We start from the raw sequence: 12,934 nt of genomic DNA, 5'->3' as shown, positions 1-12,934 counted from the left end.
ATGCTACAAACGCTAGAAACAGACTGTGAATTAAATTCATTAGTACAGCGTTTTTGGGAATTGGATTCTTTGCCCAAAACGCCAATCTGGACTCCAGAGGAATCGCTTTGTGAGCAAAAATTTATATCGAATCACACGCGTGATGACAGTGGACGGTACATATTATGCTTACCGTTTAAAGACGACTCTGAACCAAGTTTTATTGGATCCCGTGACGTGGCACTAAGAAGATTCCATGCTATAGAACGTAGACTATCGCGAGATTCAGATTTACATAGCCAATATTTAGACTTTATGTCTGATTATATCGCTAGTTCCTGCTGACGAAATGGAAAAGGGAAAATACTATATCCCCCACCATAGTGTATTACGCCCTGATTCTGCGACCACGCGACTCCGTGTCGTTTTTGATGCGTCGGCCAAGGATTTTAATTCGCGCTCGCTAAACGATACGCAACTTATTGGCCCAAAACTGCAACCTAATATTCTCGAAATACTTTTGCGCTTCCGCGAACATAACATCGTGTTCATGGCTGACGTCCGTCAGATGTACCGACAAATTTTAATTGCTCCGAATCATCGCGACTATCAACGCATATTCTGGCGAGCTTCACCTCATGAACCTCTCAAAGAGTATCGCCTAAATACCGTGACATATGGTGTAGCTTCTTCTCCTTTTCTCGCATGTCGGTCGTTGCAACGACTTGCCGAAGACGAGGGAGAGTCCTATCCAATCGCAAAACGGATACTATTATCGGACGTTTATGTTGATGACGTGGTTACAGGGTGCGCCTCGCTGGAGGACGCGCAACAAGCAAAATCACAAATTATTGCCCTCTTCAATCGAGGATGTTTCCAACTAAGAAAATGGGTCAGTAATAAGTCAGAACTTTTGTCCGACCTTCCAGCAGAAGTCTGTTTAACCGGCACCGTCTAACTTGACGAATCCGATTCAAAAACCTTAAAGGTTCTAGGTTTGAAATGGGACCCGACATCAGATTCCTTTCTCTTTGAAATTAAAGCGATAGACCGGATTTGCACAAAACGATCAATCTTAAGTGAATTGGCTAGAATATTCGATCCCCTCGGTTTCCTATCCCCGGTAACTATACATGCTAAATCTCTTATACAAAAACTGTGGATCCTGGGCATTGGTTGGGATCAAACCCCACCCGACGAGGTAATTCGAGCTTGGAATACATATCAAACTCAACTATTACAATTATCTCAACTTAGAATCCCACGCAAGATAACTTGTGAAAACGTCCGATCATACGAATTACATGGTTTTGCCGATAGTTCCGAGACAGCATACGGTGCCGTGATCTTCTTAAGAGTAACAGATGCGAAAGGTCAGGTTCGCGTGTTTCTAGTGTGCTCAAAGGCGAGGGTAGTCCCTTTGAAACGTATATCACTACCTCGATTGGAGCTTTGCGCAGCCGTGCTTTTATCGGATCTATACCTATTCGTTCGCGATTCTTACCTTTCTCGTATTTCATTTGATGCGACTTATTTCTGGTCAGACTCAACTGTAGTCTTGTCGTGGTTGCGTTCTCCTGCCACCCGGTGGGCTACATTTGTTGCAAATCGCGTCAGTCACATACAGAGTATCACTACTATAGAATGTTGGCATCACATATTGTCAGGTGACAATCCTGCAGACATTTGTTCAAGGGGTCAATTTCCTAATGAAATTTTACATAATTCGTTATGGTGGACGGGGCCGCATTGGTTATCACAAGATCGCGACTCCTGGCCATCCAGTTTAGGAACAACATCCCCCGATGAAGGAGTGATTGTTAACATGGAAGCACGGAAATTGGTTGCTTTAGTTACTGAATTACACAACAGCGAAAGGATCGATGAACCTACCGTGTTTGACGACTTGATTAGTCGTCACTCTACTTTGCCAAAACTCATTAACGTTCTAAGCTATATAAACCGTTTTATCAATAATTCGCACAGCCCACTTCATGCAAATCGTAATAAATTTCTTAATAACGTGGAACGACATACAGCATTGATGCAAATTGTCAAGTATGTACAGAACCATGAATTTAAAACAGAAATTTTAAACATAAAGTCTAATAAACCGCTTCTTAAACCATTTCGGAAACTCAACCCCTTTCTTGATGAACAAGGCGTTCTCAGGGTGGGCGGCAGGATTTCACGGTCAGGGTTGGAATACGAAAAGAAACACCCAGCCTTTTTACCCACAAATCACCAACTAACATTTTTGATTATCGAATTTATTCACCGTAATTATTGTCATCCCGGCATAAACACTACTCATTTTCTTCTCCTACAGCAGTTTTGGATTATTTCTGCTAAACGAGCAATCCGTAACTGTTTATCCAAATGCGTGCATTGCTATCGGACAAACCCAAAGCCCGTTCAACCGCCTATGAGCGATCTTCCGTCTTTTCGCGTTAATCAAGTGAAAGCATTCTCGATTGTGGGTGTTGACTTCGGAGGACCGTTTCGCATCAAACTCGGTCCTCACCGCGGTGCTAAAATTGACAAAGCATATTTATGTCTGTTTATCTGCTTAGCAACTAAGGCAGTCCATTTGGAGGTAGTTTCAACATTATCGACCAATGGATTTATTGCTACTCTAAGGCGTTTTGTGGCACGCCGAGGTCGATGTAATGTCATTCACGCTGACTGCGGAACTAATTTTATTGGCACTCGTAACCAGCTCTCATCCCTTATGGAGCAGGCGTCAAATGCGGAAAAAATTGAATTCAAGTTTAATCCACCTTCCGCACCTCATTTTGGAGGAGTATGGGAGATTCAAATAAAGGCTGCTAAGTCTCACTTATACCGCGTCATCGGTGATCAGGTCTTGACATTTGAGGAGCTCACAACACTATTCACTCAAATCGAAGCCGTTTTAAATTCAAGGCCGTTATGCTCGATCAGCTCTGATCCCAACGATCTTTCGGCGTTAACTCCCGGCCATTTTCTAACATTGGAGCCTCTGACTGCTGTCCCCGATCAGGATCTTACAAACGTTAATATAAATCGGCTTAATCGTTGGCAGCTGTTAAAATCGTTTCATCAAAATTTCTGGTCCAGATGGAAACATGAATATCTAAATTCACTTACACAACGCGCAAAGTGGACCAAGGATTCTAAACCATTAAATATAGGGTCGATGGTGATTATCAAAGACGAAAACAGGTCGCCATTGCACTGGCCTCTCGGCCGAGTTACAAATCTTATTTCCGGTGCTGATGGAGTAGCTCGTATTGCAATTCTAAAAACCGCAACGAGCCAACAGATTCAACGACCTTTAGTCAAATTATGTCCTCTACCCATTGAACAATAACTTAATTCGTTTAACTTCTACACTAGTTTTTAAGTTTAAAGTATAAGTAAATCAATTAATAGTTTTCTTTCTTCAGTTCTATGTCTGTTTATTTTTATTTCCTTTTATAACCAGAAAATACCATAGGCATTTTGGTGGGCGGGATGTTTCGTTACCATATTAATAACAATCTAAATATCTTGCACCACGAAATTATCGATGTTAGACAGTTTTAATATGCAATAGCAACACAGCTTCAAACAGCTGTCATGCACGTCGTTCTCGTCGGAAGTTGGAGCTGTGCGACTCAAAAAGTGACACCAGCTGTCATTTGGTAACTTCAAAATAACCTACCGTTGAAACGAACACGTCGCGCGTGAACGAAACACAAAAATCATCGCATCTATCGAAAGGTCCCTGTATCTGGTGGAAGATCAGCGAGTGCAAGCAGCAGTCCAAGGTACGTACGTGCATTGTATTGTTGTTGCCTATTCGAATCGTCTAACATCGTCATCGTCAGATTCAAAATTAGGGGTCTGAATTCCCACTGTAGCACAGGCCACCAGGTGCGAGTTGCTACAACATGAATAAGACGGGTGCCCGGCCGCAGGCCGGTCACTTAGGTTCAGTTCCGTTTAAAAAAAAAAAAAACAAAAAACAAAACGTACCAATACAAAGTACTCTTATTTATATTAGAAGATATTGTAAAATAACAATTAATTTAATTTTTTTTTTTTTTTTTTCACTTACACATTAGGCCCGTCGCGCCGCGCCACTACTATATGGGGCGAAGGTGCGAAGACAAAGTACCGAGTCTAAGGAGACTGATGGCGGCGCCACACAGTGGCGATATGTCTCTATAAAAGTGGTGGTCTTTTATTATGTTATTTATTAATGGTATTATTTTAATATCATATCAATATTGTACCCCGCACAGGGGGGAGGTACGGGTAGGTAGTGACGAAAAATAACGATACGGGACTCTTACGAGGTCTCGCAATCGGAATGAGTACACTTTAAATATTTTAACGAGGTAAAATTTAAGGGCATTGAGGGTCTGGTGCCAGTGGTGGTTGATTAGATCCACACACTATACTTTTTATAATTTTGTGGCGTTATGTCTCTATAAAAGTGGTGGTCTTTTATTATGTTATTTATTAATGGTATTTTTTTAATATCATATTAATATTGTACCCCGCACGGGGGGAGGTAGGGGGGTAGGTAGTGACGAAAAATAACGATACGGGACTCTTACGAGGTCTCGTAATCGGAATGAGTTTCTGCGACTACCATTGTTTGTCGCGGGTAACGGGGAATCAGGGTTCGATTCCGGTGAGGGAGCCTGAGAAACTGCTACCACATCCAAGGAAGGCAGCAGGCACGCAAATTACCCACTCCCTGCACGGGGGGGGGGGGAGGTACGGGTAGGTAGTGACGAAAAATAACGATACGGGACTCTTACGAGGTCTCGTCATCGAATAATCAATACACGAACTGCCCACACACTTGTAAATATAGACGCGCAAGATCGTTACACGAACCGCTTACCATTATAGTAAACTACTATGCAAACACACATAACATATACGCAATAAGGGAACTTTAGATTGAAGATTTTACCCTACCACACCCATCTGTCTCATTCTGAAAACTATTCAAAATAATTGCTATTTTTCATTCTCATTCAAATATAAATAATAGTAATTAATATATAATTTTTGACTGAACTGAACCCAAGTGCCCGGCCTGTGGCCGGGCACCCCTCGTATTCATGTTCTAACCTAACCTAACCTAAATCTAGTTTTGACACCTTTAGACTTTAGATTCAAGATTTAATGTGAATATATGCATTAATAAAAACTCATTACTATTTTAATACTAGTTATGCTGCTGTTGATGCACTGATGAAAGCCAGATAGCTAGATCAGTGTTTAGTTAGTCGTAGTTGCCGGTGGGCTGAGGTCTAAAGGAATCTAAACTAGTTTTAAAAGGTTTGGATAGGTTAGGTTAGGTAAGAACATGAATAAGACGGGTGCCCGGTCGCAGGCCGGTCACTTAGGTTCAGTTCCGTTTAAAAAAAAAAAAAAAAAAAACAAAACGTACCAATACAAAGTACTCTTATTCATATTAAAATTTAATTTTTTTTTTTTTTTTCACTTACACATTAGGCCCGTCGCGCCGCGCCACTACTATATGGGGCGAAGGTGCGAAGTCGACGGCGACGACAAAGTACCGAGTCTAAGGAGACTGATGGCGGCGCCACACAGTGGCGTTATGTCTCTATAAAAGTGGTGGTCTTTTATTATGTTATTTATTAATGGTATTATTTTAATATCATATCAATATTGTACCCCGCACAGGGGGGAGGTACGGGTAGGTAGTGACGAAAAATAACGATACGGGACTCTTACGAGGTCTCGCAATCGGAATGAGTACACTTTAAATATTTTAACGAGGTAAAATTTAAGGGCATTGAGGGTCTGGTGCCAGTGGTGGTTGATTAGATCCACACACTATACTTTTTATAATTATGTGGCGTTATGTCTCTATAAAAGTGGTGGTCTTTTATTATGTTATTTATTAATGGTATTTTTTTAATATCATATTAATATTGTACCCCGAGGTACGGGTAGGTAGTGACGAAAAATAACGATACGGGACTCTTACGAGGTCTCGTCATCGAATAATCAATACACGAACTGCCCACACACTTGTAAATATAGACGCGCAAGATCGTTACACGAACCGCTTACCATTATAGTAAACTACTATGCAAACACACATAACATATACGCAATAAGGGAACTTTAGATTGAAGATTTTACCCTACCACACCCATCTGTCTCATTCTGAAAACTATTCAAAATAATTGCTATTTTTCATTCTCATTCAAATATAAATAATAGTAAATAATATATAATTTTTGACTGAACTGAACCCAAGTGCCCGGCCTGTGGCCGGGCACCTCTCGTATTCATGTTCTAACCTAACCTAACCTAAATCTAGTTTTGACACCTTTAGACTTTAGATTCAAGATTTAATGTGAATATATGCATTAATAAAAACTCATTACTATTTTAATACTAGTTATGCTGCTGTTGATGCACTGATGAAAGCCAGATAGCTAGATCAGTGTTTAGTTAGTCGTAGTTGCCGGTGGGCTGAGGTCTAAAGGAATCTAAACTAGTTTTAAAAGGTTTGGATAGGTTAGGTTAGGTTAGAACATGAATAAGACGGGTGCCCGGTCGCAGGCCGGTCACTTAGGTTCAGTTCCGTTTTTTTTTTTTTTTTTTTTAAACGGAACTGAACCTAAGTGACCGGCCTGTGGCCGGGCACCCCTCGTATTCATGTTCTAACCTAACCTAACCTAAATCTAGTTTTTACACCTTTAGACTTTAGATTCAAGATTTAATGTGAATATATGCATTAATAAAAACTCATTACTATTTTAATACTAGTTATGCTGCTGTTGATGCACTGATGAAAGCCAGATAGCTAGATCAGTGTTTAGTTAGTCGTAGTTGCCGGTGGGCTGAGGTCTAAAGGAATCCAAACTAGTTTTAAAAGGTTTGGATAGGTTAGGTTAGGTTAGAACATGAATAAGACGGGTGCCCGGCCGCAGGCCGGTCACTTAGGTTCAGTTCCGTTTAAAAAAAAAAAAAACAAAAAACAAAACGTACCAATACAAAGTACTCTTATTCATATTAGAATTTAATTTTTTTTTTTTTTTTTCACTTACACATTAGGCCCGTCGCGCCGCGCCACTACTATATGGGGCGAAGGTGCGAAGTCGACGGCGACGACAAAGTACCGAGTCTAAGGAGACTGATGGCGGCGCCACACAGTGGCGTTATGTCTCTATAAAAGTGGTGGTCTTTTATTATGTTATTTATTAATGGTATTATTTTAATATCATATCAATATTGTACCCCGCACAGGGGGGAGGTACGGGTAGGTAGTGACGAAAAATAACGATACGGGACTCTTACGAGGTCTCGCAATCGGAATGAGTACACTTTAAATATTTTAACGAGGTAAAATTTAAGGGCATTGAGGGTCTGGTGCCAGTGGTGGTTGATTAGATCCACACACTATACTTTTTATAATTTTGTGGCGTTATGTCTCTATAAAAGTGGTGGTCTTTTATTATGTTATTTATTAATGGTATTTTTTTAATATCATATTAATATTGTACCCCGAGGTACGGGTAGGTAGTGACGAAAAATAACGATACGGGACTCTTACGAGGTCTCGTCATCGAATAATCAATACACGAACTGCCCACACACTTGTAAATATAGACGCGCAAGATCGTTACACGAACCGCTTACCATCATAGTAAACTACTATGCAAACACACATAACATATACGCAATAAGGGAACTTTAAATTGGAGATTTTACCCTACCACACCCGTCTGTCTCATTCTGAAAACTATTCAAAATAATTGCTATTTTTCATTCTCATTCAAATATAAATAATAGTAAATAATATATAATTTTTGACTGAACTGAACCCAAGTGCCCGGCCTGTGGCCGGGCACCCCTCGTATTCATGTTCTAACCTAACCTAACCTAAATCTAGTTTTGACACCTTTAGACTTTAGATTCAAGATTTAATGTGAATATATGCATTAATAAAAACTCATTACTATTTTAATACTAGTTATGCTGCTGTTGATGCACTGATGAAAGCCAGATAGCTAGATCAGTGTTTAGTTAGTCGTAGTTGCCGGTGGGCTGAGGTCTAAAGGAATCCAAACTAGTTTTAAAAGGTTTGGATAGGTTAGGTTAGGTTAGAACATGAATAAGACGGGTGCCCGGTCGCAGGCCGGTCACTTAGGTTCAGTTCCGTTTAAAAAAAAAAAAAAAAAACGTACCAATACAAAGTACTCTTATTCATATTAGAAGATATTGTAAAATAACAATTAATTTAATTTTTTTTTTTTTTTTTCACTTACACATTAGGCCCGTCGCGCCGCGCCACTACTATATGGGGCGAAGGTGCGAAGTCGACGGCGACGACAAAGTACCGAGTCTAAAGAGACTGATGGCGGCGCCACACTGTGGCGTTATGTCTCTATAAAAGTGGTGGTCTTTTATTATGTTATTTATTAATGGTATTATTTTAATATCATATCAATATTGTACCCCGCACAGGGGGGAGGTACGGGTAGGTAGTGACGAAAAATAACGATACGGGACTCTTACGAGGTCTCGCAATCGGAATGAGTACACTTTAAATATTTTAACGAGGTAAAATTTAAGGGCATTGAGGGTCTGGTGCCAGTGGTGGTTGATTAGATCCACACACTATACTTTTTATAATTATGTGGCGTTATGTCTCTATAAAAGTGGTGGTCTTTTATTATGTTATTTATTAATGGTATTTTTTTAATATCATATCAATATTGTACCCCGCACGGGGGGAGGTAGGGGGGTAGGTAGTGACGAAAAATAACGATACGGGACTCTTACGAGGTCTCGTAATCGGAATGAGTTTCTGCGACTACCATTGTTTGGCGCGGGTAACGGGGAATCAGGGTTCGATTCCGGTGAGGGAGCCTGAGAAACTGCTACCACATCCAAGGAAGGCAGCAGGCGCGCAAATTACCCACTCCCTGCACGGGGGGGGAGGTACGGGTAGGTAGTGACGAAAAATAACGATACGGGACTCTTACGAGGTCTCGTCATCGAATAATCAATACACGAACTGCCCACACACTTGTAAATATAGACGCGCAAGATCGTTACACGAACCGCTTACCATCATAGTAAACTACTATGCAAACACACATAACATATACGCAATAAGGGAACTTTAAATTGGAGATTTTACCCTACCACACCCGTCTGTCTCATTCTGAAAACTATTCAAAATAATTGCTATTTTTCATTCTCATTCAAATATAAATAATAGTAAATAATATATAATTTTTGACTGAACTGAACCCAAGTGCCCGGCCTGTGGCCGGGCACCCCTCGTATTCATGTTCTAACCTAACCTAACCTAAATCTAGTTTTGACACCTTTAGACTTTAGATTCAAGATTTAATGTGAATATATGCATTAATAAAAACTCATTACTATTTTAATACTAGTTATGCTGCTGTTGATGCACTGATGAAAGCCAGATAGCTAGATCAGTGTTTAGTTAGTCGTAGTTGCCGGTGGGCTGAGGTCTAAAGGAATCCAAACTAGTTTTAAAAGGTTTGGATAGGTTAGGTTAGGTTAGAACATGAATAAGACGGGTGCCCGGTCGCAGGCCGGTCACTTAGGTTCAGTTCCGTTTAAAAAAAAAAAAAAAAAAAAACGTACCAATACAAAGTACTCTTATTCATATTAGAAGATATTGTAAAATAACAATTAATTAAATTTTTTTTTTTTTTTTTTCACTTACACATTAGGCCCGTCGCGCCGCGCCACTACTATATGGGGCGAAGGTGCGAAGTCGACGGCGACGACAAAGTACCGAGTCTAAGGAGACTGATGGCGGCGCCACACTGTGGCGTTATGTCTCTATAAAAGTGGTGGTCTTTTATTATGTTATTTATTAATGGTATTATTTTAATATCATATCAATATTGTACCCCGCACAGGGGGGAGGTACGGGTAGGTAGTGACGAAAAATAACGATACGGGACTCTTACGAGGTCTCGCAATCGGAATGAGTACACTTTAAATATTTTAACGAGGTAAAATTTAAGGGCATTGAGGGTCTGGTGCCAGTGGTGGTTGATTAGATCCACACACTATACTTTTTATAATTATGTGGCGTTATGTCTCTATAAAAGTGGTGGTCTTTTATTATGTTATTTATTAATGGTATTTTTTTAATATCATATCAATATTGTACCCCGCACGGGGGGAGGTAGGGGGGTAGGTAGTGACGAAAAATAACGATACGGGACTCTTACGAGGTCTCGTAATCGGAATGAGTTTCTGCGACTACCATTGTTTGTCGCGGGTAACGGGGAATCAGGGTTCGATTCCGGTGAGGGAGCCTGAGAAACTGCTACCACATCCAAGGAAGGCAGCAGGCGCGCAAATTACCCACTCCCTGCACGGGGGGGGAGGTACGGGTAGGTAGTGACGAAAAATAACGATACGGGACTCTTACGAGGTCTCGTCATCGAATAATCAATACACGAACTGCCCACACACTTGTAAATATAGACGCGCAAGATCGTTACACGAACCGCTTACCATCATAGTAAACTACTATGCAAACACACATAACATATACGCAATAAGGGAACTTTAAATTGGAGATTTTACCCTACCACACCCGTCTGTCTCATTCTGAAAACTATTCAAAATAATTGCTATTTTTCATTCTCATTCAAATATAAATAATAGTAAATAATATATAATTTTTGACTGAACTGAACCCAAGTGCCCGGCCTGTGGCCGGGCACCCCTCGTATTCATGTTCTAACCTAACCTAACCTAAATCTAGTTTTGACACCTTTAGACTTTAGATTCAAGATTTAATGTGAATATATGCATTAATAAAAACTCATTACTATTTTAATACTAGTTATGCTGCTGTTGATGCACTGATGAAAGCCAGATAGCTAGATCAGTGTTTAGTTAGTCGTAGTTGCCGGTGGGCTGAGGTCTAAAGGAATCCAAACTAGTTTTAAAAGGTTTGGATAGGTTAGGTTAGGTTAGAACATGAATAAGCCGGGTGCCCGGCCGCAGGCCGGTCACTTAGGTTCAGTTCCGTTTTTTTTTTTTTTTTTTTAAACGGAACTGAACCTAAGTGACCGGCCTGTGGCCGGGCACCCCTCGTATTCATGTTCTAACCTAACCTAACCTAAATCTAGTTTTTACACCTTTAGACTTTAGATTCAAGATTTAATGTGAATATATGCATTAATAAAAACTCATTACTATTTTAATACTAGTTATGCTGCTGTTGATGCACTGATGAAAGCCAGATAGCTAGATCAGTGTTTAGTTAGTCGTAGTTGCCGGTGGGCTGAGGTCTAAAGGAATCCAAACTAGTTTTAAAAGGTTTGGATAGGTTAGGTTAGGTTAGAACATGAATAAGACGGGTGCCCGGCCGCAGGCCGGTCACTTAGGTTCAGTTCCGTTTAAAAAAAAAAAAAACAAAAAACAAAACGTACCAATACAAAGTACTCTTATTCATATTAGAATTTAATTTTTTTTTTTTTTTTTCACTTACACATTAGGCCCGTCGCGCCGCGCCACTACTATATGGGGCGAAGGTGCGAAGTCGACGGCGACGACAAAGTACCGAGTCTAAGGAGACTGATGGCGGCGCCACACAGTGGCGATATGCCTCTATAAAAGTGGTGGTCTTTTATTATGTTATTTATTAATGGTATTATTTTAATATCATATCAATATTGTACCCCGCACAGGGGGGAGGTACGGGTAGGTAGTGACGAAAAATAACGATACGGGACTCTTACGAGGTCTCGCAATCGGAATGAGTACACTTTAAATATTTTAACGAGGTAAAATTTAAGGGCATTGAGGGTCTGGTGCCAGTGGTGGTTGATTAGATCCACACACTATACTTTTTATAATTATGTGGCGTTATGCCTCTATAAAAGTGGTGGTCTTTTATTATGTTATTTATTAATGGTATTATTTTAATATCATATCAATATTGTACCCCGCACAGGGGGGAGGTACGGGTAGGTAGTGACGAAAAATAACGATACGGGACTCTTACGAGGTCTCGCAATCGGAATGAGTACACTTTAAATATTTTAACGAGGTAAAATTTAAGGGCATTGAGGGTCTGGTGCCAGTGGTGGTTGATTAGATCCATACACTATACTTTTTATAATTATGTGGCGTTATGTCTCTATAAAAGTGGTGGTCTTTTATTATGTTATTTATTAATGGTATTTTTTTAATATCATATCAATATTGTACCCCGCACGGGGGGAGGTAGGGGGGTAGGTAGTGACGAAAAATAACGATACGGGACTCTTACGAGGTCTCGTAATCGGAATGAGTTTCTGCGACTACCATTGTTTGGCGCGGGTAACGGGGAATCAGGGTTCGATTCCGGTGAGGGAGCCTGAGAAACTGCTACCACATCCAAGGAAGGCAGCAGGCGCGCAAATTACCCACTCCCTGCACGGGGGGGGAGGTACGGGTAGGTAGTGACGAAAAATAACGATACGGGACTCTTACGAGGTCTCGTCATCGAATAATCAATACACGAACTGCCCACACACTTGTAAATATAGACGCGCAAGATCGTTACACGAACCGCTTACCATCATAGTAAACTACTATGCAAACACACACAACATATACGCAATAAGGGAACTTTAAATTGGAGATTTTACCCTACCACACCCGTCTGTCTCATTCTGAAAACTATTCAAAATAATTGCTATTTTTCATTCTCATTCAAATATAAATAATAGTAAATAATATATAATTTTTGACTGAACTGAACCCAAGTGCCCGGCCTGTGGCCGGGCACCCCTCGTATTCATGTTCTAACCTAACCTAACCTAAATCTAGTTTTGACACCTTTAGACTTTAGATTCAAGATTTAATGTGAATATATGCATTAATAAAAACTCATTACTATTTTAATACTAGTTATGCTGCTGTTGATGCACTGATGAAA

General features: G+C 40.3%; 1 protein-coding gene across 1 annotated transcript; it reads left to right on the top strand.

Moving 5' to 3' along the window:
* Positions 1-328: 328 nt before the first annotated feature.
* On the top strand, positions 329-937 carry LOC120629829. The gene has a single exon (XM_039898885.1). The coding sequence runs from the start codon at positions 329-331 to the stop codon at positions 935-937; it is 609 nt and encodes a 202-aa protein (XP_039754819.1).
* The last annotated feature ends 11,997 nt before the right edge of the window (positions 938-12,934 follow it).

Source organism: Pararge aegeria, chromosome 15, assembly GCF_905163445.1.
Source record: "Pararge aegeria chromosome 15, ilParAegt1.1, whole genome shotgun sequence".
Classification (NCBI taxonomy): domain Eukaryota; kingdom Metazoa; phylum Arthropoda; class Insecta; order Lepidoptera; family Nymphalidae; genus Pararge; species Pararge aegeria.
The sequence above is the reverse complement of the archived record's forward strand: the minus strand, read 5'-3'. Positions and strand labels throughout refer to the sequence as shown.

What these genes read in the sequence shown, in the direction of transcription:
- LOC120629829 (XM_039898885.1), top strand. Translation starts at nt 329, where the DNA reads ATGGAAAAGGGAAAATACTATATCCCCCACCATAGTGTATTACGCCCT.